Here is a 26634-nt window from a genome sequence, read left to right as displayed (position 1 = left end):
AGTAATGTTGAAATACTATGTTTCCAAATCTCTGACATATTTTTCCATAAGTAAAGGGAAATTTCAGTCTTCTGAAAGCCAGGAGTGCATGGGTCTATATTAGATTGAGGTTTTTCATGGGCAGACCAAAGAGCACAATCTCAGAGCCACAGTGCCCACCATCTGGGCTAGAGGTGTGGTTCTGGGTTAGACAGGTCCAGTTTGAATTTCACTGACACCATTTACTAACGTACCAGGCCCTCAGTTCTTCATCTGTAGAAATGAAAGTAACAATACCTATTTCAGAATTACTGCAAAAACTGAGGTGGTTTGTGCAGGAGGAGAGGTCAGTTAATGGCAGTTTGTACCCACTCTCCAGGTCCCTGCCCCTTGGTTCATTCTCTCCTGGAATAGTCACTGATATATATGTTTTTGTATATATTCTTTCCTCTGATGGCGATAGGACAACACTATTAGGGACCACAGCTATCAAAAGTAGAGATGAGCAGCAAATAAAATAGAGTTGATTCTCATTATTTGAGGTAGGTATGTTCTATCAATTATGTTCTAGAGGAAATAGTTACAGCTGACATCCTCTGGTCATGTTTTCATCAGTTGTTCAATAAATAATCTTGTTTTAGGTGCATTTCTGTTTAAAGACTACGAACTTTGTACATATTATTGAGTAATGAGCTCATGATCAACACACTATAACCCATGCCTGAATGAAGTATATCGAACACATTGTTAAAAGAGCACATATAGGGCCTCCATGGTGGCGCAAGGGGTTAAGCACCACACATAAAGCAATCCGAGCCTCTGTAGCGCAAGTTCGATTCCCAGATGGCCAGGGAGCAACCCACATGGCGCAGCAGACCTCTCCTGTCTTGCTCTCTGCTCCCCTCAGCAGTGTATTTCAGTCAGTCCGCCTGTTTTGTTCCCCAATCTGTCTCTAGTGAATCCTCTAACCCTCTGCACCTCTTGCCTGTACCCCAGCTCTTGTATGCATAATAAATAAATCTTGTTTAAAAAAAAGAGCATGTATAAATTTTAGCAAGTAGGCAAATTTGGAAAATAGAGAACCCACAAATATTGAGAAATTACTGTATCTAAAAATGGAGGCAGATGGTTGCCTCTGCTGTTTACTTAGTTCCTGCTCTGGTTTGTTAGCTGTTGTCATGGGCTTGTGTGTCTATGACTCTTATTACCACCCTAAACACCCTCACATGACTGTGACTTTCACTTCTATTATCTCCCTAAGCACCCTCAGATGAGAGGGTGGAAAGGATAGTGGGGGTGGGAATACTCATCTTTTGTGTGAGTTGCCAGTCACCTGGCAGCCACCCTGCAATCATAAGCATGGGATTAAGTTACACTCAGATTCTTTCCTTGTGTGTTCATTGGAATCTTCATAAACTGAACTTGAATCTACCACATTGCCTATGTTAGAAAAAAAGAATAAAATGTATATTATTCTAGGGTATGAAGGGAAAACTGTAAAACATAATGTTAATTTAATTAAAATAAAGTCTTTTTTTTATAGTCATCATTTGCCTAAAATATGTTTGCAGTTACTTCCTTCCCAGCATAAACTGTCAGTGTGGGAGGTGGTTTTCTTAAAAGCCTTTTTTCTTTTAGATACCTAAAGATAACTAGAAATTTTATACTCTCTGAGGCTACAGTGCATTTGATTGGATGTTTTTGCATTAATTTTATGCAATAAAACTTTAAAAGAATCTATTCAATCATGGAATGTCTTTGGCATATAAATTAGTCTTATGATTTCTATGCTGACATACACCTTCCTTAAGTGACCTAAAAGAATGTGTACTTCCAATGTTGTTAGTTGAATATGTTTACATTGTCCACACATTCTTTTTTTTTTAAAAGATTTATTTATGCATATAAGAGCTGGGGTACAGAGCAGAGATGCAGGGGGGTGAGAGGATCCACCAGAGACAGAGTGGGGAACAGAACACAGGCAGACTGAAATACACTGCTGAGGGGAGCAGTAGGAGAGACAGGAAAGGTCTGCATCGCCATGTAGGTTGCTCCCTGGCCAGCTGGGGATTGAACTTGTGCTGCAGAGGCTGTGGATTGCTTCATAGTATTGTGCTTAACCCCTTGCGCCACCAGGGAGGCCCATTCTTTTTTTTTTAAGATTTATTTATGCATACAAGAATTGGGGTACAGGCCAGAGGTGTGGGGGTGGGGTGAGAGGATTCACCAGAGACAAAGTAGGGAACAGAACAGGCAGATTGACTGAAATACACTGCTGAGGGGAGCAGCAGGAGAGACAGGAGAGGTCTGCTGCACCATGTGGGTAGCTCCCTGGCCGGGGATCAAACTCATGCTGCAGTGGCTGTGGATAGCTTCATAGGTTGCTTCTTAACCCCTTGCACCACCAGGGAGGCCCTTGTCCACATATTCTTATACTAATACCCTATGATAATCAGAAAAACTGGTGAATAAGGAGCCTGGATAAGAGTACTCTGTGGTCATAAAGGAGTTGGCAAAGTCAGCTGGCCTAGAAACAATTTGAACTGAAGCCAAGTCTATTGCTTTATTTTGCCCTCTTCAGCGACCCTGCATGTCTTTAAACTTTAATCCTAGGTCACTTTTATTGTTGGTTTTCTCTGTTTTAACTTTTGGATTGTGGAGTGTTGATGGAGAAAATTATGGGACTGGATGATGGTAGAATAATGCCTCTTCTCTCCCTATAAGATATCTGCATTCTAATCCCTTGAATCTCTATCTATTACCACATTCACCATTGTGATTAAGCTAAATATCTTGAGGTGGGGAGATTATTCTTGATTATTTGGATGGGGCTACTGTAATTACAAGAATCCTTTTTGAGTGAAAGTGAGAAGCAGAATCATTGTCAGAGTGATAGGATATGAGAATGACTTGACCCACCTTTGCTGACTTCCAAGGTGGAAATGACTTTCAAGATGGAAAGCAATGCAAGGGGCCTCTAGAAGTTAGAAAAGTCCAGAAAACAGAGTTTCCTCAAGAACCTCTAGATTTTAGCCTAGTGATGCTATTTTTAGACTTCTGACCACCAGAATTGTAAGCTTAATAAATTTGGGTTGCTTTAAGCCACTGTGTCATCAACTGTTACCATGGCAAGTGAAACTAATGCATAGACTTAATGATGCTCTACAATACCATTTAACCCACTTTTATATAATTACTTATTATTGCTGCAGTATATCATGTTGCTGTCTCTGAATTATCCACAGTTGTGCCCTCTTTGGTTTTAGCATACACATGGGATAGATAAGCCAAAGCCGCTTTCTGTTTCGCTAAAACTATCAAGACTATCCAGCTTAAGTTTACTTGCATACAAATATATTGGGGTCATTCATTTGTTGAGAGGACATTCTCCTTGTCCTGCCACTCTTGTGTATATGCTGAGTCTTTGTCTTAAATAGGTCACCTTAACAGGGGTAGATGGAGTCAAGGAAACTAGTAAGAGGCTCTTGTGAATATATTCTGGTGAGAAATTATGAGGGCCAAGATTAGGCTTGTAGCAGTTGAGATACAGGGGCAGATTTGAGAAACATTTTGAAGATAACCTGTCAAGACTTTGTGATGGAGACCAATAGATGTCTGTCACATAGTAGGAACTCAAATATTTGTTACATGAATGTTATACAAGTGTAAGGAGGAAGACTAACTCTAGTCATCACTCTCTGACATATTTAGCATCTGAAAAATCCACTGTTAATTCAAAGACCAAAATATATCTTTGTGCCCACTTCCAAACACAGGCCCCTGGGTCATCTGGCTTATCCTCAGGTAGCTGTGTGCTTTCTTTTCCTGGACACTCATGAGGTTTTCATTCTTGCTCTTTAGAACTCTTATTCCATGGTATAGCCACATCTCTCTAGAAGTTATTCTGTCTTCTCACTTTAATTACTAACCTGGCTTATTCCCTAAGATACTGAATTTCCTGCAGCCTTCATGGTGACCGCTGTTTTATTTTCACACATTTTATCAATCAGAGATCCTGGAGGTGACATCTTTTTCTTCTTGCTCTCATTGCCACCTGTAAATCATTACTCCTGACCCTTATGTAATAAGTTATTGAGGTTCAGGCCAACTGGTTCTTCTATCTGTACTTCCCCTCATTGTTTCTCATTCTCATCAGAGAAAAACTTGCCATGGGTGGGCCATCTAACATCTAGCCTCTCATCTCTTAAACTCTGACACATTTTCCTTCTACTCTTTAACTTCAGAATAACCGCATGGAAGTTATTCTGAATATCTGTTTAAACTTCTTAACCATTTAGCCCTCCCTCCCTTTTTCCAGTATAGCTCATTCTCCTTTGGTTTGTTCATCCCTTCATTTTCTCCCTGTAAGGTAAAGAAAATGTCAGGCTTTTCTGCCCTTCCGCCATCAGGATAGATAATGGATCCTTGTCCTGAATGCATGCCTGATGGCGGGCACCTGGAATAGGGTGTGGGCATAGGTAGATGGGATTCAGCTGAGTTAAGACTGTGCTTTTAAGGGCGGCGTCACGGGGGGACGCTAGCAGCCCCAGCCAGCAGCAGCAGAACCTGAAGGAGAAGCCGAAGCAGAAGCAGAGAACGCCAGAGAGCCCAGATAGAGTGAAGACTTGCTGGGGGCTGGGAGGCCTGCCAGCCTCCCAGTCCCCCAGCCAGCACCCCTGCCTGCCATATGCCTGGTGAACCCCAAATAAAAGACCTGCAAAACCACTGAGGACTCTGACTCCTCCTTTACCCGATCTGCATGGGATCAGAAAACCTGCCTTGTGCCCTGTCCTGCCCCTTACAATTGGCGTATGTCGGCAAGATCCATGCAGACGGGTATTGGAGCCCTCCGAAGACCTGGAGGGACTAAGGAGAACAGACTTTGCCTGTGACGACGCTGGAGGCACCATGGCGGTATAGAAGATGGATACGTCCACGAGCTACAGGATGAGACCTGGCGTGAAGGAGACGCCCGAAAGGACCAGCCAACGACACCGGAAAGGACCAGCCAACGACACCGGATAGGACCAGCCAACGACACCGGAAAGGACCAGCCAATGACCCCTGAGGCAGCAGGCCATTGCTGAAGCAGGGAGAGGCCAATGGACTGATAGACTGATGAACTGATGATTTTGGACTGACAATCCCGCCAGAAGGCGGAGGACCTTAGCAGGTTATGTTTATTTTTTGAGAATCTGGGGGTGGCCAGTGGGCCTAGATGGCCAAAAGCAGCCTGTGTATGCCCAGTGGCCAGGTGGAGGAGAAAAGCCAACTAAGGTGGCAAAAGCTGGTACTGATGCTAAGTTGAGAAGCCCTAAAGCGGCTGTTAAGCAGCCTGGGTATGCTGAAGCCCTGTGAGTCTCGTAAAATCACCTATGGGTGATGCCCTGCTCATTCTTGAGTGAGGGTGAGGAGCTGAGGAGCCCGTCCTTGGGGGACAGGTGGGGAATGTGGCTTGGGGTGGAGCCCAAGCCGAATGCAGAGTTTGGATCCCCAACCCATGTGCTTGTGCAGTGGGTTGGCTTGAGTGCAGGGGTCTGTGAGTTGCATGGGTGGCCATGAAGGCCGAGTGTTGGAGCGACTGCAGACAGAAACCCTGAGGGTTGGCGATTACCCCCAACAGAATAAAATTGCCAATCCCAGAGCTAGTGCATCCTGGGGGTGGATGCTGTGTGTGCCTTGTAGCCGAGACTACAGCCAGAGAAGGCCAGGAAGCCTGACGGCTCCTGGTGTGATATAGTAGATGCCGTGAGTGATTCCCCTCCCTTGTATGAGCAGTGCCTCGGCAGCAGATTTGGTGGCTCATCTGCTGGTACCAATAATTGTCTTTTGCACTAGGTTGGTGCCCTGCCTGGACTTATTTGTGTTCTGTTGTATTTTGTTGTGATGTATTTGCTTTTGTGGGCCATGGCTGCACTATTTATGTTTGCTTAAAAAATTGTATATACGTGGACTATATGGCAGAAAACCCTGAGGGGGTGGACTGTAAGGTAAAGAAAATGTCAGGCTTTTCTGCCCTTCCGCCATCAGGATAGATAATGGATCCTTGTCCTGAATGCATGCCTGATGGCGGGCACCTGGAATAGGGTGTGGGCATAGGTAGATGGGATTCAGCTGAGTTAAGACTGTGCTTTTAAGGGCGGCGTCACGGGGGGACGCTAGCAGCCCCAGCCAGCAGCAGCAGAACCTGAAGGAGAAGCCGAAGCAGAAGCAGAGAACGCCAGAGAGCCCAGATAGAGTGAAGACTTGCTGGGGGCTGGGAGGCCTGCCAGCCTCCCAGTCCCCCAGCCAGCACCCCTGCCTGCCATATGCCTGGTGAACCCCAAATAAAAGACCTGCAAAACCACTGAGGACTCTGACTCCTCCTTTACCCGATCTGCATGGGATCAGAAAACCTGCCTTGTGCCATGTCCTGCCTTTACACTCCCTATCTCCCATTTTCTCCCTGTTTTTTTTTTAAAGTACCTTTTTTTTTTTTTATTTGTTTGTTTGTTTTTTTTTTGTTTATACATGCACTGGGTACAGTCAGAAGTGTGGCAGGGTGAGAGAATTCACCAGAGCCAGAGCGGGGAGCAGAGCAGGCAGAAGGACTGAAGTACACTGCTGAGGGGAGCAGCGGGCAGCAGGAGAGGTCTGTGCGCCATGTGGGACCCTCCTCTGGTGGCCGGGGAGCAGCTGGGGATCGAACTGGCGCCGCAGAGGCCGCGGGCAGCTTCGCAACCCAGCGCTCAACCGCTGCGCCACAGGGGAGGCCCTTCTCCCTATTTTTCAACCCCTCCTTTCATCACTTTTTATTTTTCATTCCTAGACTTCATGGGTTGTTACTTCAGCCACTAGCTAGCCAGTGCATCAGGAAGGGTTTCCTACCACACCTTCCTAAAGTAGCAAGAGGATAATATTGACCATATGTATAGTTTGTTCTTTTTTTTTTTTTTTTTTAAAGATTTATTTTTTTATACAAGCACTGGGTACAGTCAGAAGCGTGGGAGGGTGAGAGAATTCACCAGAGCCAGAGCGGGGAGCAGAGCAGGCAGAGGGACCGAAGTACACTGCTGAGGGGAGCAGCGGGCGGCAGGAGAGGTCTGCGTGCCATGTGGGACCCTCCTCCGGTGGCCGGGGAGCAGCTGGGGATCGAACCGGGGATCGAACCGGGGATCGAACCGGGGATCGAACCGGCGCCACAGAGGCTGAGGCGGCGCGGGCAGCTTCGCAACCCAGTGCTCAACCGCTGCGCCACCGGGGAGGCCCTGTATAGTTTGTTCTTAATATATATCTGTGAAAAGCAGAAACTCACCAGAGCAAGGTAAAAGTAGAGGTGAAACTAGGAGATCAGGTCCTTGGATGGCAAAGAGTTCCACAAGGAATTTTTGAATTGTAATTGATTATAATGCCAGAATCTAATTGAATATGTTCTGAAAGTCTTAAACTTTAATCTAGAAGTGACTAAAATTAGAAGCAATAGCATTAGGTTTTTCTTTGCCAAGTAGCTATAAAGACTCATTAAGGAAGTATGGTTCTGTCAGGAAAATTAACAGCTGGGGTTTTTTGTATTGTGATTTATGAGTGACCAATTTATACCTATTAGCTGTAGTAGAAAATTATAAAATAGACTGAGTTTATAAAATGTAGTGGTTTGAAGAATTTATATTGAGAGTATATATCAAATAAGAATAGTCTCTTGTTAAAAACATTAAAGTGTGTTTTCTGCTAAAATAATGTGGATAAGAGTAGATATATAAAAATCATTATAGCCAATTCTCATTAATAAAGTTTTTATAATGATAATCATCTGAAGTATTGGCATAGTGCCTTATTTACATTAAGTGCTGAAAAGTTCTTATGCCTGACAGAATGCTTACTTACCATGGGTAAATTTGGGTGCACAGCATCTTCAAGTAATGGTCTTTAGTCATCACCAAGTTAAACATAGATTAGATTTAAAAAAGTGAAAAAAACTAAAGTAGTTCAAAAAATCAAGAGGATGTTGAGAAAGAAGCTACTAAAACAAGCTGGAAACCAGGCCCCTAAGAAATTATTTTATTGGATATGATAGTTTCTGGATTTGAATTGTCTAAATAAATTGAGAAATGCGCAGTAGGCATTTATCACTGGCCAAAAACCAAAACCAAAACCAAAAAACAACAGTATTTGAAATGAAAGTTACAGGAGAATAGAGGGGAAGAAAAATGTGGAATATGGTCAATAATGTGAGGAGATAGCCATGTCACCCAGTACAAACATTTCAGTTATCTATTGATTGCTGTCTTTCAAAACCCCACCATAATAACTATAAAAACAAAATTATTTTATTATACTCACAAATTCTTGAGGATTCACAGTCATTCTGGGAATGATTTGTCTCTGTTCCATAATGTCTGGGCTCACAGATGGGAAGACTTTACTGTCTGGGTATGACTCTCTCTGTTGGGAGTTAGAATAATTGGGGTTGGAAAATCCATCAAAGATGATGACTTTACGTATTCCTAGTTGGGGATGATTTGAAGGCTAGATTGAGCTAGAGTAGTTGACTAGAGGACCTCTGTGTCCTTTCCAGGTATCTTGGTCTTTTCACGGCATGGTGGCTGCTAGAATCTGAGAAAGATGGCTTCTGCTAATCTAGGTTTGGAAGTCATTCAGTTACACTTCAGCCATTTTTATTTGTTACATGCAAGTAAATCATGAAGGCCACCTTAATTTGAGAGGAGGAGAATTGGATTCACCTTTTTGATGGGGAAGTGTGATTTGTGATTTAAAGAAAAAAATATGTCATTTAAATGATCATGATATATTACTCATGTATATTTGATCTTTGTCCAAGGTTCCTGGCTCACAGCTTCCCAAACCTTTGGAATTTTCTGAGTATTGAGAGGAGAATGACAAAGGTGTCTTTCATTGTGGACTCCACTTAAAAGATGTATGCTGGTTGCCAGGAGAACCAACCATGTGAGGGAAAATTCAGTCCCATCCCCTGACCTCTGGGGAGGGGAGAGGGCCTAAAGGTTGACTCAGTGGCCATTGACCAATGAATTGATCAATTGTGCCTAATGTACTAAAGTGTCCATAAAATCCACACACAAAATGAACAGTTCAGAGAACTTTTGCTTGGTGATCACACAAGGAGATTTGGAGAGAATGGTGTGCTTGTAGAGGCCATAACAGCTCCATGCCACTTCCCACATATCAGGCCCTATGTATTTCTTCATCTGGCTATTCATTCATTACCTTTGTAATAAATTGGTACCTAGTGAGTAAGCATGTTTCCTAAATTCTGTGAGCCAGGAGGTGGTCGTGGCAACCTCTGATTTATAACCTATTGGTCATAAAAGCACAGTAACAGCCTGAGTATCTGAAATGGAGGGTAGTCTTGGAAGTCTGAGTACTGTACCTGTGGAATCTCTCTGGATAGTATCAGAATTGAGTTGAATTCTTGGATTCCTTGTTGGTGTCCAGGAATTGCTTGGTATAGGAAAGCCTTTCACATACACTTAAATGAAATTGGGTCTAGGAACTCATCATAGAGTTAAAGGTTCACATTGTAGAAGAACATGTAGGATGGGAAATATGTCAACATTTGGAAAATGCAGACTGTTGAAACATATACTTTCTGAGAGTAGGGGGAGAATTTAAGCATATTTATAGCCCTTTGAGTGATTAGCCTCTGACTTTTAAGAGTGGGGAAAAAAGAGGTGGTAACCTAATAGGCATACTTAGGAAACAGCTCTTCCTGCCATTTTAAACACAATTATGCTCTTCAGAGTAACAGAGATTCTTTCCCACATTAGTTAGTAAGACATTAGATACAGTAATTTATGGTGAAAGTCTTTTTTATTAAAAGCATAGCATAAAATAAAATTTAAAACACTCTGTAATGGTGTGTATTTTGGATATTGTCAGTGCTCAGTCACTTTCCAGTCTTTTACCTGCTGGGACAAAATAAGAGGACATAATTTCAAGGCTTTTGGAGATTGCTACTAAGATATTGGCTCTTTGCTTCAGTGGTAATAGTGGATATATGTGTATTTAGGCAGTGTATTTAGGATATATGTGTATTTAGCAGTTCTTGAATGGTTTCAAGTTCTGCTACATTAATTTATAACTGTATGTGGAAGAAATTTCTCAGTCTGTTTAAGGTCTTATTTCTATCCTCTTAGCTCCTTTCAGAAAGGGGCAGATGGTGAAATAAATACTGGTGTGTCAAGAAAGGAAGAAACCCAAATCTTTTGCACATTGGTAAGTGTCTACCAGACAAGGTAGGATGTAGTCACATCTAGAGGTCTTCAAGGGAATTACCCATCTTGTGGTTTGAATACTGAATATTTGTGGTCATTGAGTTCTGGTATTGTCTGTTGGCTTCATTTGATCATGTTATAAATGCTCAGCATGTGTGAGTGCCCAAATTTATAATAATTTGGAAAGGAAGTTAGTTCTTAGTAGATTACATCTATAGCTTTAGTCTTTAGAGCTATCTGTGATTTTAGTGATAGAGCTGATTAATTGTACGGTATGACCGTGGTTTTAGAAGTCAGTTACTTTTGTGCCCAGTGCCAAGTGATGCCCTTGAATAAATTAAGAGCTTTGTGTGGCAAGCATTAAATGGTGTTATGAGGTGATAGAATCCTAAACTTATTTTAGAAAGTTTCTGTCCATTTCAGCTTTTAAGACAGCTGCTGGTACATGGATGTCTGCCATCACCTCAAATGCCACATGTCCAAAATTGAATTAATCAATTTCTCCATTGGACATCTCCCACATGCCAAATAATTAAAAATAAATAAGCCAAGAAACCTAGTTTCCTTTCTTAATACTAGCATTTCTATCTGACCTTACCTTAAGTCCTATCTTTTATTTTTTTTAAGGATTTTATTTATTTATGCATACAAGAGCTGGGGTACAGGACAGAGATACAGTGGGTGAGAGGATTCACCAGAGACAGTGTGGGGAACAGAACAGGCAGGTTGACCTAAGTACACTGCTGAAGGGAGCAGCGGGCGAGTCAGAAGAGGTCTGCTGCACCAGGTGGGTTGCTCCCTAGCTGGCCCTGGGATCGAACTCATGCTGCCCAGGCTGTGGATGCTTCACAGTGTGGTGCTTAACCCCTTGCACCACAAGGGAGGCCCAAGTCCTATCTTTTAGCTTAGAATTTTGTTTTTTTTTTTTTGTTTTTTTTTTTTTTTTAAATATTAAATTTTATTTTTATATTCCCCCATACAATTGCAAACGCCCCATTCTGACCCCAATCCTTCCCCTCCCGCCCCCCACCCCCAAAAAGTGTCTCTGGTTCATAGTTTTTTTGTTGATTTTGATTTTCACTTTCTTATATTCATTTTCCTGGTCCCTTATTTAAGTTTTCTAGATTCCTGCTATGAGTGAGACCATCCGGTATTTTTCTTTTTCTTTTTGGCTTATTTCGCTGAGCATGATCCCTTCCAGTGCCATCCATGTTGCTGCAAATTGCATGTGTTTATCTTTTTTGAATGCTGAGTAATATTCCATGGTATATATGTACCACATCTTCTTGATCCGGTCATCTATTTTTGGGCATTTGGGTTGTTTCCAAAGCTTAGCTATTGTAAACAGTGCTGCTATAAACATAGGAGTGCAGGTGCTCTTTGGAATTGATGTTTCTGTGTCCTTTGGGTAAATACCTAGGAGTGGAATTGCTGGATCATATGGAAGCTCTATGTTTAGTAGGTCCAGAAATCTCCACACAGCTCTCCATAGTGGTTGGACCAGTTTGCACTCCCACCAACAGTGCACAAGAGTTCCTTTTTCTCCACATCCTCGCCAACATTTGTTGTTGCTAGTTTTTTTAATATGTGCCATTCTCACTGGTGTGAGATGGTATCTCATGGTAGTTTTGATTTGCATTTCCCTGATTACAAGTGATGTTGAACATTTTTTCATATGTCTGTTGGCCATTTGCATTTCCTCTTCAGAGAAGTTTCTTTTTAGCTCTTCTGCCCATTTTTTGACTGGATTATTTTCTTTGTTGTTGCTGAGTCTCATCAGCTCTTTGCAGATTTTTGTGATCAGTCTTTATCATTAGTGTTGGGTGCAAAAATGTTCTCCCAGTTGGTGGGGTTTCTCTTTGTTTTTTGTTATTGTCTCTTTTGCTGTGCAGAAGCTCTTTAATTTGATGTAGTCCCAGCTGTTTATCTTTCTCTTCACTATCACTGCTTTGGGTGATGTGTCTGTAAAGATGTCTTTGATGTGCAAATCCCGTAGTGTTTCGCCTATATTTCCTTCTATGTATTTTATGGTTTCAGGTCTTATGTCTAGTTCTTTAATCCATTTTGAGTTGATTTTTGTGTATGGTGTGAGGTAGTGGTCAAGCTTCATTCTTTTGCATGTAGCGACCCAGTTTTCCCAGCACCATTTATTGAACAAACTTTCTTTGCTCCAATGCATAGTCTTTGCTCCTTTGTCAAAGATTAGTTGACCATAAATCTGTGGGTTTATTTCTGGATTTTCTATTCGATTCCATTGGTCTGTATGTCTGTTCTTGTTCCAATACCATGCAGTTTTGATGATTATGGCTTTGTAGTATAGTTTGAAGTCTGGGAGTGTGATGCCTCCATTTCCTTCTTTTTTTTTCAGTAGAGCTTTGGCTATTCGGGGTTTTTGGTGATTCCATATGAATTTCATCAATAATTGTTCTATTTCTTTGAAGAATGCCATTGAGATTTTGATTGGAATAGCATTGAATCTGTATATTGCTTTTGGTAGGATGGCCATTTTAATAATGTTTATTCTTCCAATCCATGAGCAGGGGATGTCTTTCCATTTCTTTGTGTCTTCTTCTATTTCTTTTAACAGTGTTTTATAGTTTTCTTTGTATAGGTCCTTTACCTCTTTTGTTAGATTTATTCCCAAATATTTGATTTTTTTTGTTTCGATAATAAAAGGGGTGGTTTTTTTGATTTCTTCTTCTTCAGATTTATTGTTTGTGTATAGGAAGGCTACTGACTTTTGCGTGTTGATTTTGTATCCTGCCACTTTACTGAATTGATTGATGAGTTGAATTAGTTTTTCTGTGGAGATTTTGGGGTTCTCTATGTATATTATCATATCATCTGCAAATAGTGATAGTTTGACTTCTTCTTTTCCTATTTGGATTCCTTGGATGTCTTTCTCTTGTCTTATTGCTCTGGCTAGGACTTCCAGTATTATATTGAAAAGCAGTGGTGAGAGTGGACATCCTTGTCTTGTTCCAGATCTTAATGGAATTGCTTTCAGCTTTTCACCATTGAGAATGATACTGGCTGTTGGCTTGTCATAGATGGCCTTTATGATGTTGAGGTATGTTCCTTGTATCCCAAGAATTTCAAGGGCTTTTATCATGAATGGGTGTTGCACTTTGTCGAAAGCTTTCTCAGCATCTATTGATATTATCATATGGTTTTTATATTTCTTTTTGTTGATGTGTTGGATAACGTTGATTGATTTTCGGATGTTAAACCATCCTTGTGCCCCTGGAATGAATCCAACTTGGTCGTGGTGAATTATCTTATGGATACATTGTTGGATTCTGATAGCTAAAATTTTATTGAGGATTTTTGCATCAGTGTTCATTAGGGAGATTGGCCTATAGTTTTCCTTTTTTGTGTTGTCCTTATTCGGTTTTGGTATTAGTGTAATATTGGCTTCATAGAACGTGTTTGGTATTGTCCCTTCCTTCTCAATTTTTTGGAAGAGTTTGTGAAGGATAGGCACTAATTCGTCTCTGAATGTTTGGTAGAATTCATTTGTAAATCCATCAGGTCCTGGGCTTTTGTTTTTGGGGAGGTTTTTAATTACCATTTCAATTTCGCTGCTTGTAATTGGTCTGTTTAGGTGTTCTATTTCTTCTTTATCTAGCTTTGGGTGATTGTAGAGTTGTAGGAATTTGTCCATCTCCTCTAGATTGTTGAACTTGTTTCCATATAACTGTTCATAGTAGTTACTGATTATTCTTTTGATTTCTGCTGTGTCCGTTGTGATTTCTCCTCTTTCATTTATGATTCTGTGTATTTGTGCTTTCTCCCTTTTTTCCTTGTGAGCCTGGCTAGGGGTTTGTCTATTTTATTTATTTTTTCAAAGAACCAGCTCTTGGTTTCATTGATCTTTTGGATTGTTTTTTTAGTTTCAATTTCATTTATTTCTGCTTTGGTTTTTATTATTTCTTTTCTTCTACTGGTTCTGGGGTTTTTTTGTTGTTCTTTTTCTAGATCTTTGAGCTTCGAGATTAGGTTGTTTCTTTGAGTTCTTTCTTGTTTTTTGATGTGAGCTTCTATTGCTATATATTTTCCTCTTATTACTGCTTTTGCTGCATCCCATACATTTAGGATATTGGTGTCCTCCTTGTCATTCAATTCAAAGAATTTTTTAATTTCTTCTTTGATCTCCTCGTTAGTCCAGTGGTCTTCCAGTAGTGTGGCTTTTAATCTCCATGAGGTAGGATAGTTCCTTGCCTTCTTTTTATGATTTATTTCTAGTTTGATGCCTTCGTGGTCAGAAAAGATGGTTGGTATGATTTCAATCTTGGTGTATCTGTTGATGTTTGTCTTGTGCCCCAGTATGTGATCGATCCTGGAGAATGATCCGTGTGCGCTTGAGAAAAATGTGTACTCCGTTTTTTTGGGTTTAGTGTTCTATAGATGTCTGTTAAGCCCAAATGCTCTAGGTCCTTATTTAGAGCTTTAGTTTCTTTACTTATTTTTTGTCTTGTTGATCTATCCATTGTTGATAGTGGTGTGTTGAAGTCTCCACTACATATGTGTTTTCTCTGATGTCTGTTTTCAGAGAGGACAACAGTTGTCTGATATATTTTGGTGCTCTTTCGTTTGGTGAGTATATGTTAATGAGTGTTATTTCTTCTTGAAGTATTGTCCCCTTAATCATAATGTAGTGACCATTGGGGTCTCTTTTATCTTTTTGAGTTTGAAGTCTGTTTTATCTGATATAAGTATAGCTGTTCCTGCTTTCTTTTTTGGCCCATTTGCTTGTAGGATTGTTTTCCATCCTTTGACTTTGAGCCTATTTTTATCTTTTGTAGCTAAATGTGTTTCCTGGAGACAGCAAAAGGTTGGGTTTTGTTTCTTAATCCAGGCTGCAACTCTGTGTCTTTTTATTGAAGAGTTTAGTCCATTTACATTTAGAGTTAATATTGATATGTTAGCATCTGTATTTGCCATTATGTTTGTCTTTCCTTTGATTTTATTTATTTATTCTTTTAATAACTTTTTTTTTTTTTTTTTGGTCTTCTTTCGTTGTTATTCGTCCCTCTGAGGTTCTGGCTTTAGGATTCCTTGTAGTATTTTTTGGAGTGGGGGTTTAGTCGCAATGAAATTCCGGAGTTTCTCTTTGTCTGGGAAGGTCCATATTCTTTCTTCATGGAGGAAAGAGAGCTTTGCGGGATAGAGTATTCTTGGTTGGCATCTGTTTTCTTGGAGTCTGTTGACTATGTCCCTCCACTCTCTCCTTGCCCGTAGTGTTTCTTCAGAGAAGTCTGATGTCAGCCTGATTGGTTTTCCTTTGAATGTTATCTGTTTCTTCCCTCTTGTCAGCTTCATTATTTTTTCCTTGTCCTGGATTCTTGGGAGCTTTACTATTATGTGTCTTGCTGTGTTTTTCCTTTCGTCGTGGAAGTTTGGTGTTCTTCTTGCTTCTTGTATATCAATTTTCAGCTCCTTCTTCTCATTTGGGAAGTTCTCTTCAATTATATCCATGAATATTTTCTCTGTTCCTACATCTCTCTCCTCTCCTTCTGGAATTCCTATAACTCTTATATTTCCTTTCCTCATGGAGTCAGATAGTTCCCGAAGTCTTTCTTCATTCTTTTTCCTTCGTACTTCTCTTTCCTTTTCTGTTTTGGTTCTTTTTATTTCTGTGTCTTCAAGATTACTTATTCGTTCTTCCATTTCATCTATTCTGCTTTCATTGCTTTTCCCAGAGTTCTTTAGTTCCTCCATTAATTCTTTGATCTCCTGCATTTCTCTTACTTCCCTCTTTAGGGACTCAATTTCCTTCTTCTGATCTATCACTTTTTTAATCATGGCAATTTTAAATTCTCTTTCTGGAAGGCTCAGAAGTTCTTCCAAGTTGCTGTCGTTGCAATCTGGGGAGTGGTTTTCTTTTTGTGGTGTGCTTCTTTCCTGAGGAGTTTTTAGGTTGCGTGTGGTTCTTCTACTCCCTACTGTCTGTTTTCTAATTTGTCGTATGCGTTGGGACACTGTGTTGCTCGGACTGACTGACATCTTGGGTGAACTTCTCCGCTCCCCTCTGGCTCTTCCAGGAGCCATCTCTGTCTTCTGGGGGAGCTTTCTGCTGGTTTTAGGCAGTTTTTACTGAAGAAATGTCCCTGTTCTCAAATGGCGAAGCGGGATGCAGTCCCTGCGCCTCCGGTTTCAGGCACACTCTTCTGCGCACCCGGTCTGCCCCGGATGTGGGTGCCTGCTCCCTCTGTGGGCTCAGACTGCTGGTCGGAAGGGGCCTGGCGTGGAATAACTTCCCGGCTGGCCACTGGGTCCTCCAGAAACCTTCTGCCCTTTTCAAGCAGTCTTAAGAAATGTCCTGTTTTAGGGTGTTAGTGACTTTTTTTTTTCCTGGTCGCTAGGTGGCGCCAGAGATCTCTCCTATTGTCCTTGGGGGGCTGTTTTTCGCCTCCCCCCACCCCGTGGGACAGAGAACAGAGCGGGAATGGTAGGGTACACCTCAACAGCTTTGGGGTGCTGTGTCTGCCTTGTGCCCCACCGTCGTGGAGAAACCACGCCCCGAATTTTCGTGCCCTGGGTCTCAGTTCAAAGCCCTCAGTTCCAGGACGCGGGCTGTAGCCCAGTTCAGTGGCGCGGGAATGGCGCCTTTTGCACCGCTCCCCTGCCTGGGCGCCTGGTTCCTGCTCACTCAGGGAGGGACCTTCACCTCAGTGAGGACCTCTGCGCGTCTCCCCGCAAGCCTAGGTAGTCTCCCCGCAAGCCTAGGTCGCAGGCGCGGGGACCTGGGCAGCCGCGATCCAGGTCTGCACTGGCTTTTCAAGCGCGCCGAGCACTCCGCGTTTCCGCGCCAGCTTACCGGCAGCCTGGGCTGTGTGCGCGTCTCCCGGGGTCTTTGTTCTTCTCTAATGGCGCCTGGAGCCGTTCGCTCACCGCTGCGGCGGATCCTGCAGGGTTCGCCTCAGCTCCCGTTCACGGGGTGTGGTGGCTGCAATAGTTCCTTTCCGCTCCCAGTCCCGCTTGCTGCCTCGTTTGTTCTTGTGGGCCGTTTTGGTTTGTTGTTTCCTCCTCTCTGCCGGTCGGAGAGTGCCGCCTCTGTGGGCGGGGGAGGGGAGCAGGGTTCTGCGCTTCCCTCCCTTCTAGTCCTCTTTTATGGCCACTTTCTTCTTCGGGCAGTTCGCTGGAGTCACCCGTTTATCTTCCGTGGCCCAGTTCTCACTGGGACCTGCCGCTTTTCCTCCCTATTCACTTTTTTTAATGGGAGATCTTACTCGCAGCGTCTCCTCGCCGCCATGTTGCTCCGCCCGCCTTATACCATATATCAGCTTAGAATTTTGAATTCAATTTTCCTCTTTTAATATTTTTGTTTCATCCTTTGAAATATCTTTCAGATTTTCCTTTTCTTTTCCCCAGGTAGAAATTAATATAAACCCTTAACTATTTTTTTTAAAGATTTATATATTTATGCATACAAGAGTTGGGGTGCAGGCCAGAGATGCGGGAGTGAGAGGATTCACCAGAGACAGAGTGGAGAGAAGAACAGGCATATGTACTGAAATAAACTGCTGAGGGGAACAGCGGGTGAGTCAGGAGAGGCCATCTGCGCCATGTGGGTCACCTCCCTGGCCGGGAATCCAACTTGTGCTCCATCGGCTGCCAATAGCTTCATAGTGCTGCATCTTAACCCCTTGCGCCACCAAGGAGGCCCCTAGATCTTAACTATTTTTAAGTCTCTCTCTTTTTCAATTTATCTTGCTTAGTGCTGTGGTATTTTCAATAAATGTAGTACTTCATAAGCACTCATTTTCTCTTTGTTTACTAGATCAAATTTACATCCTTTTTAATGTTTTGCCCATGAGTTTATGGGGTAAGGAGGTTCCAAGCCTTGAACACCTATATTCGATTTCTCTTTCTGCATATATTTTATATAACAACCTAATATAATATAAAGTGTCTAAGTGTTATATATTCTATACACCATTTCTCTTCCTCAGTTTCAATTGGTTCTCCCAGTTTCAATTGGTTATCTGTGCCCTGGGGGCAGGGAGATGGGGTGAGCTAAGGAAGCAGGGTTTTTGCCCTTATCCTAGTAGTTCATATCTTTTGTTTCTTAGATGAATGATATCTGAGGAGGGTTTTCTGCATTTTTTGCAGTGCTTGACCTGTCTCACTGAGGGAGGCTCACTCTCTGTCTTGGCTAAAGTATGGTAGCACAGCTCCAATAACATGGCCCGTAAATAATAAACCTTGTGGTAGGACTTAAGTTTGCTATTTTAGAAGTCAAGTTAAATCTCCTGGGGAAACACATGTATTTATGTAGAGAAAATTATCTCCAGCATTATTATACTTTATAAATACTTTCCAAAAGATTTTTTTCAACAATAATTCTGGAATCACATAGAGAGAAAATATACCATAAGAGGTAATTCTTTCTCAAAGTAATTGGATTTTAAAACTCTTTTTCAGTTAGGATTTTATAGTGCTCTTGGCTTAAATAAATCGAAGTTAACTCTTTTTGCTAATGTTAGGGTGCAGATGGAGGGGCACCCTGAGACTCCCAAACCTGCATGCACTAAAGAGGTCCTGCTACCCACAGCATAAGGAGAAAGCAAACTCTTAGTGTGAAAGAACTTTAATAGAAAAGAACTTTAATAGGATTTGTGTGCATAGAAAAGAGAAAGGTAAGTTTCCCAGTTAAACAACCAAAGTTACCCATTACATCCTAGGTAAATGCCTAGTCAAACAGAATTGGCCCAAAGCAGGCCAATTCTCTCCACAAGTGGCCTGAAATCTCTCCACAAGTCTAAGGCACCTTCCGTTGGGGAACCATAGGAGAGGGGCAGAAGGGATTAGGCAAGTCTGGGATAAAAGGAGCAAAATCAAAGTACAGGACCTCCCAGGTGGCGCAGCGGTTGAGCGCTGGGTTGCAAAGCTGCCCGCAGCATCTGCAGCGCTGGTTTGATCCCCGGCTGCTCCCCGACCACCGGAGGAGGGTCCCACATGGCGTGCAAACCTCTCCTGCCGCCCGCTGCTCCCCTCAGCAGTGTACTTCAGTCCTTCTGCCTGCTCTGCTCCCCGCTCTGGCTCTGGTGAATTCTCTCACCCTCCCGCGCTTCTGACTGTACCCAGTGCTTGTATAAATAAATAAATAAATCTTAAAATATATATATATATAAAAAGAAAACTCTCAAGAAGTTTTCTTTAAAAAAAAAAATCAAAGTACAATTTAAAAAGTAATGACTGTCGTTGTCAGCTTCCCCATGGGCCTCTGAGCCATGTCTCTTCCAAGTGTCTCTGTGTGTCTCCATGTATCTCCTTCCATGTCCCCAGGTCCCTGGTATAATTACAATGCCAAGAAGCAAGCACAGCTTGTTCACGTCTCTGTTCCCCCAAGTCTTCTTAGCTTCTCCTCCCCACTCTACACTACTCTTCATTAGATGGGGCAGGGAACATGTACCCTCCCCCTTTTTATGGACATTATACTTTCAGATTTCATTTCATAAATAGCACTAAGCCTATTGTTATTAATTTGACCATACAACGTATGAAGAACAGCCTTTGTCTTTCAAATTTTTCTTTCTAACTTAAAAGAAACTAGCACAAGAAAAGGGGGAAAAATGACATAGTTCATTGTAGAAACTAAACTACTCTGTCTAAGTAAAATCTCCTTTTCCCCTCACCTTGATGATCAGAAATTCAGTGCATCTTCCTCCTGGATCGAGTTCTACAGTCATTAATAGCAAATTAATATGTGGCTGAATATTTTGTGAGAATATGGGTTAAGAGGGCTTAAATCTCTCTTAATATGTGAAATACCATTAAAACCCTCTTTAAATATCCATCTGCTGGTGCCTTATTTCTTCACCAATCTCACAGTCTCTTAAAAAAAAACCCTCCAGGACCTCCCTGGTAGCACAGAGGTTAAAGTCTCAGCACTATCAAGCTATCATCAGGCACTTCTTCGGCATGAGTTCAATCCCCAGCCAGGGAGCTGACCCACATGGTGTAGAGGACTTCTCCCTTCTCGCCCACTGCTCCCTTTAGCAGTGTATTTCAGTAGATCTGCCTGTTTTGCTCCCCACTCTGGCTCAGGTGAATCCTCTCATCCCTGCACCCTGGCCTACATCCTAGTTCTTCTATGCATAAATGAATAAAAATAAATCTTAAAAAAAAAAATCCCCTCCATGTTTCTGAGCCGTTTCAGCCTGGCCTTTGGCTTTTCAACACCACTCTGGAAAAGTGAGGACAAGTAGCTCACAGAATCAGATATTATTATTCAGGCAAGTCCCCTGGGGGAAAATAGTTTTTATTTTCTGTGTCAATTATAGGTCTTGGCCTATAGCAGGACTTTGGTAAATTTTTTATGTTACTGAAGGCACTAATGTGTGTAGTAGAAATTGACCACTAAAGACTTATTAGTAAGATGTCAGATTTTATTTAGGTAATTGGTTTTTTCACATTTTCCTCAAAATATTGTTTTTTATAAACATAATGATTCATGTTCATTATTCTTGAAATATTTTTTAATGTATAACCTTTATAAATCAGTTTCATTCCACTAGTTAAGTTTAAGGAAACTAGCAGGGTATCTGTTACAATATCTCCTTAATTTTTTGTTTCCATTTTCATTGTCATTTTATACTAATATAACACATACTTTACAATGAATGTACTTTATAACTAATAAGCTAGATTTTAGTGGGAGCATATTTGTATACTCCCAGTGTATTAGCTCAATCTGCCTTAACAAAATACTGTGGACTTACTTGATGTGTCCTCGTGTGGCAAAGGGAAGAAGTGAGCTTACTGATGTCTCTTCTTATAAGGACACTAATCCCATCATGAGACCCTAACCCTTATGACCTTATGTGAACTTAATTACCTCCTAGAGGTATTTAATTACCATCTCCAAAGACCATGATATTGGAGGTTAGGAATTCAACATAGGGGAAGGGAATTGGGTGGGGAAGAGAAGACACAGCTCAGTCCATAGAAACCCACAATGTTGAACACCTGAAACTTATATAATGTGATAATGCAGTGTTATTTCAATTAAGAAAAAAGGCTATTTTAAAAACTATTTTACCTAAGTAGATTTTTAAAGCTGTGATTTAGAATTGTTCTCATTTTATCTGTTGGTAAGATTATTTGAAACATCTTAATAGAAAAAGTAAAAATTATTTATCATGGAATATGTAGTTAAATTGTGTACTACTGGCATAAAATGGAACTGTGAAATTGCATGAAATTGCTGAAATGATTGTACTGTCATATTCTGTGAATGTTCATAGTTCCAGAAAAACTGCAAATGGCTCCTAATGTCTTTTAAAATAGTTATGAAAAGAGACATTAGAGCATTTCCTTTTCCTATGTTAAAAATAATAACCAATTTTATGGATGATTATGATCACTCACTGAAGTTTCTTTTAAAATCAGTCTCATTCTCTCCCTAAGTAAATGATACAAACTATTAAGGAAGCCTTACTATCTTTATGGTGCCTTATGTTTTTCAAAAAATCTTTATATGACATCATTTTATTTAAATGTTAATACTAGGCTGATCTTATAATTATGATGTCAGTAGGATAGACTGAATATGACCCCTATTTAATTTTGGAAAATTTGAAACATGAAGAAATTTAGTTACCTAGAGTCAAAAATCAGTTTTGTTAGTTCATACAGTTCAAATAGAAGCTATCAGAACATATGTTCTGTTGTTCAAAGAACAAATTACATTTACATTTCCTTGATCTGAGATACAATAATAAATCAGAGAAGGATATTAATAAATGATTACCTTTATAACTGTAGAAAGATAAAGGATTCTGCATTTTATTTAAGTCAACTTGAACATCTATGGCATTCTTGTTTAAAAATAATATAGATAATGATATATTCAAGCACTCATTTACAAGAATACCTAAATTTCTATTATGTATGCTAACCTTTTTTTTCTTCCTTTTTTTATGTTTTTATAAACTTATTATAACACTCTTTTCCTGGAATAAAATATTTGATCAATATGGTATATTTTATATAATATCCTTTCAGAATCACATAATGGGTTTTCTCACTACCTGAGTTGTCATGCTAAGAACCCTGGACTGTTTAGTAGAGGACAACTTAGATTATGCAGTAGAATATGGAATTACCAGGGTATGTAAACCAGGTAATCTGACTCACTTGCCCTAGGCTGCATAAACAAGTTCTCTACAAAAATGGCAGAACTTATTGCATCTTAATTGCAGTTTCTAGTGTTTGGTGTTAGAATACATTTCTAAAGTGAAAGTAAGATGATACTCAAATGAGCAAAACTCCAGAGCACTGATTTTTGGTTTGTAGGATTATGTAGTGTTCATTTCTTTTACTTTAGAAAAAGTGGGCACATCTCTAAGCCTTAAATAACAGTCATGAAATGGTACTTTTTTAAAAAGATTTCTTTATTTATGCATACAAGCTGTGGTACAGCTGAGTGATATGAGTTGGGGGTGAGAGGATTCCCCAGAGACAGAGTGGGGAGCAGAACAGGCAGATTGACTGAAATACACTGCTGAGGGGAGCAGCGGGCAAGACAGGAGAGGTCTGCTGTGCCATGTAGCTCCCTGGCCGGGGATAGCTTCGTAAGTTGTGTCTTAACTCCTTGCACCACCAGGGAGGCTCCCAAAATTGTACTTTTTGATCACAGTGGTGTGATGGAGAATATCAAAAGACAAACAAGAATGGGAGTGTTACTCTAGAGGAAATAATGTTGTTGTTTGAAATTAAGGTTGGGTGGATCCCAATTGAATCCTTAAAACCAAAGGACAAAATGAAAATAAAGACAAGAACCCAGAAGACTCTGGTTGTAGGACTCTAGCTTGCTTTGCCAAAATTAGGCAGTGAATAAAACTACAGTATTTAATATGAGAGTTGACAAGTCCTTAATTGGAATTTGTAAAGAGACTACTGGAAACAAGAGGATCGACTTTGAAAACAGACCATTGGATAAGCTGGAAAATAAATTACTAATTTAAAATGTATTGGACAGGGCCTCCCCTGGTGGCGCAGGCGGTTGCGTGCAGTGCTGTGAAGCTGTCCGCAGCCTCAGCAGAGCTGGTTCAATCCCAGCCGGCTAGCAAGGGTCCCACATGGCTCAGCATACCACTCCTGTCACACCCACTGCTCCCCTCAGCAGTGTATTTCAGTTAGTCTGCCTGTTCTGCTCCCTGCTCTGTCTCTGGTAAATGCTCTCACTCTCCCGCACATCTGGCCTGTATCCCGGTTCTTGTATAAATGAATAAATAAATCTTCAAAAAAAAGTATTGGACATTAAACAGATGAAAAAAGACCTTTGAGAAGACTTAGGGCTTAGAGAGCCCCTCAGTTGCAAAGCCTCTCTACCCCTTAGGACACCAGTACTTGCTATGAAGCTTTCTTTTGATCTCTGCAACAAGCCCCGAGGAAGGTAGACTGGCCATGTGCAGAACTTCTTTCTCATAGTCCAGAAGGGCTCCCTTTGTCTTTTTCTTCCTCACTGTTTCATTTTCAGTAACATATTCTTAATTTTGGAAGCTTGAAATCCTAGTTTAAAAGTTTTCAAATGCAAAGTTTTAGATTTTGCTAAGGTGAGATTAAGGTAGATCATCTCTCAGGTCCTGCCTCCTGTTCCCTTGCTGGGCATTTACATAATTCCCCTTTCCTGTTAAAATTTTTTTAAAAAAATGTTTGCTGAGTAAATCAATCCATGAGTACAACAGTGTATGAAGCTTCAGTATTTAAATTTGTCATAGCCAATGTTATGTACATAGTAGAAAAATATCAGCCGAAGTGAAAAATTAATTTTCAAGTTAAAAAAAGAAAAATGGTTTACTGATTCCTCCCATCTTCTTTAAAACCATGCAGGTAATATATGCTTTAAATACTAAAAATGATGAGCATGAATCTGCAATTCAAGCCCTTAAAGATGCTCATGAAGAAGAAATCCAACAAATTCTTGCAGAAACAAGAGAAAAGATACTGCAATATAAAAGCCAAGTAACTGAGGAGTTAGACCTTAAGAGAAAGATTCAAGTTTTAGAAGCCTCATTAGAAGATCACATAAAAATGAAGCAGCAGGCATTGACAGAATTTGAAGCTTATAAGCACAGAGTTGAGGACATGCAGCTTTGTGCAGAAGCCCAGCATGTCCAACGCATAGTCACCATGTCTAGAGAGGTTGAAGAAATTAGAAAGAAATTCGAGGAAAGATTGCAGAGTTTTGGACAACTCCAAGTACAGTTTGAAAAGGACAAGCGGTTGGCATTGGACGATTTGCGAAATGCACACAGAAGGGAGATCCAAGAGCTGTTGAAGTCGCAGCAGGATCACAGCGCCTCTCTCAACAAGGGGCAGGAGAAGGCGGAGGAGCTCCACAGAATGGAGGTGGATGCCTTGAACAAAACACTTGAAGAGCTAAAAGTTGAACGGAAAAAGCTAATTGAGGACTATGAAGGCAAGTTGAATAAAGCTCAGTCCTTTTATGAACATGAGCTTGATACTTTGAAAAGATCACAGCTTTTTACAGCGGAAAGCCTACAGGCTAGTAAAGAAAAGGAAGCCGATCTTAGAAAAGAATTTCAGGGGCAAGAAGCAATTTTACGAAAAACCATAGGAAAATTAAAGACAGAATTACAGATGGTCCAGGATGAAGCTGGAAGTCTTCATGATAAATGCCAAAAGCTTCAGGTGGCACTTGTAACAGCAGAGAACAGTGTTCAGGTAAATTAAGAATGTTACGATCAACACATGGATGTTGGTTTCCAGTTTTCTCTTTTTCTTTTCAATTAGACATTTTCCCCCATTTGCTTTCCATACATTTCTTTTGAGAGAAAAAATATGACAGAGGTTTTTATTATCCTGTAGCTGTTATTTTCTATTAGAATTTCATATATGAAGGCCAGAAAAGGTAAGTTTAGAACTTTGATGATTGTTTAAGAGAGGATTTTATTTAAGTAATGTGAGAGTTAAAATACTGGTGCTAGAATTTAATCATGTCTCTTTTCTTTGGGAGAAAAGAAAATGGTCTGAGCATCAGTTGATACCCAGAACTGAACAAAAAAATTAAGATTGCTTTATAAATCTGAATTAAATAGGGATATGGCACAAGTCTGAAAACAAGCCAAAAGTCTTTCCAGGTTTTGTTAGACTGGCATGGAAAACAACTTGGCTGTATTTTAATATCTGTACAGCATTTGAATGGATCAGGAAGGGTAGAATAGTCTTTGATGGTTGGGTCAAATGATCTATGAAGATAAGAAGTTATGTATCACCAATACATATTTTCAATTAAGTATTGTTAAGTGTGACTTATAAATTAGAAGTTGATGCTTCTATTTTTTTTTTAAATAATAATTTTATTTTTATATTCCCATACAATTGCAACCCCCCCATTCTGACCCAATCCCTCCCTCCCGCCCCTCACCCCCCAAAAGTGTCTCTGGTTCATAGTTTTTTGTTGATTTTTTTTTTAAATAATAAATTTTATTTTTATATTCCCCATACAATTGCAACACCCATTCTGACCCCAATCCTTCCCCTCCCGCCCCCCACTCCCCAAAAAGTGTCTCTGGTTCATAGTTTTTTGTTGATTTTGATTTTCGCTTTCTTATAATTATTCATTTTTCTGGTCCCTTATTAAGTTTTCTAGATTCCTGCTATGAGTGATGCTTCTATTTTAAATGAATTATTTAGCTTAGCATCACTCATATATTAAAAATGCTATTTGATCTTTCTCAGGTTCTTCAAAAACAACTTGATGATGCCAAAGAGGGAGAGATTGCCTTATTAAGCAAGCACAAAGAAGTGGAGAGTGAGCTAGCAGCAGCCAGAGAGCGTTTACAACAGCAAGCTTCAGATCTTGTCGTCAAAGCTAGTATGTCTGACCATAGTTCTTGGTGTATTCCTCAGCTGTAATCACCACTTAAATGTTAGTTCAGGACAAAATTAGTCTTCTCTTCTCATATTGTGACATTATTTATGGTCTAAATATATTCAAGGGCCCTGATATCATAGTAATCATAAGATAAGCAAATGATAACTTATTTTTCGGAAAAAATTAAGATTAGCAGGTACTATAGTACAATAAATCATTACTTAAAAGAAAAGTGAAGCACTCTAGGAGGCTTTGTAGTTAATAATATACATTTTAAAGTATTTGAATATTGTAACTATTTAATACATCATCTCATTTCATTTGGCTTGTTACTAAGGGTATCATTTCATGTACTAAAGCCAAATTGCTCTTTCTGATGTGGCTGACCTCCTCATTTCATAGTCCTTATGAGAAGAGGTGGGTGAACTGTCAGTTCTGAAGTCACTTTGACTCAGGTATTTAATGCCAGGCAAAGCACACACTTTGAGCAGATCATCTGATTTGATTGGCCCATCAGTGAATTCCAGATTACTGTCTCCTGCATAGGTTGTTTCCAACTTTAGCATATATGACAAT

The 26634-nt window shown here is 40.5% G+C and overlaps 1 protein-coding gene across 1 annotated transcript in view; it reads left to right on the top strand.

The window, feature by feature from the left end:
* Positions 1–26634, top strand: part of FAM184A (family with sequence similarity 184 member A) — a 122715-nt gene that overhangs the window by 10178 nt on the left and 85903 nt on the right. The window contains exons 2-3 of the mRNA XM_037520313.2: positions 24051–24905; positions 25923–26058. Coding sequence (XP_037376210.1) covers positions 24051–24905; positions 25923–26058 — 991 coding nt within the window. The remainder of the gene's footprint in view (positions 1–24050; positions 24906–25922; positions 26059–26634) is intronic.

The sequence above is a fragment of the Talpa occidentalis genome, unplaced genomic scaffold (assembly GCF_014898055.3).
Source record: "Talpa occidentalis isolate TD23 unplaced genomic scaffold, MPIMG_talOcc4v2.1 talOcc4.2, whole genome shotgun sequence".
Classification (NCBI taxonomy): Eukaryota; Metazoa; Chordata; class Mammalia; order Eulipotyphla; family Talpidae; genus Talpa; species Talpa occidentalis.
Note: the sequence above shows the minus strand (reverse complement) of the source record. Positions and strands in the feature narration are given on the sequence as shown.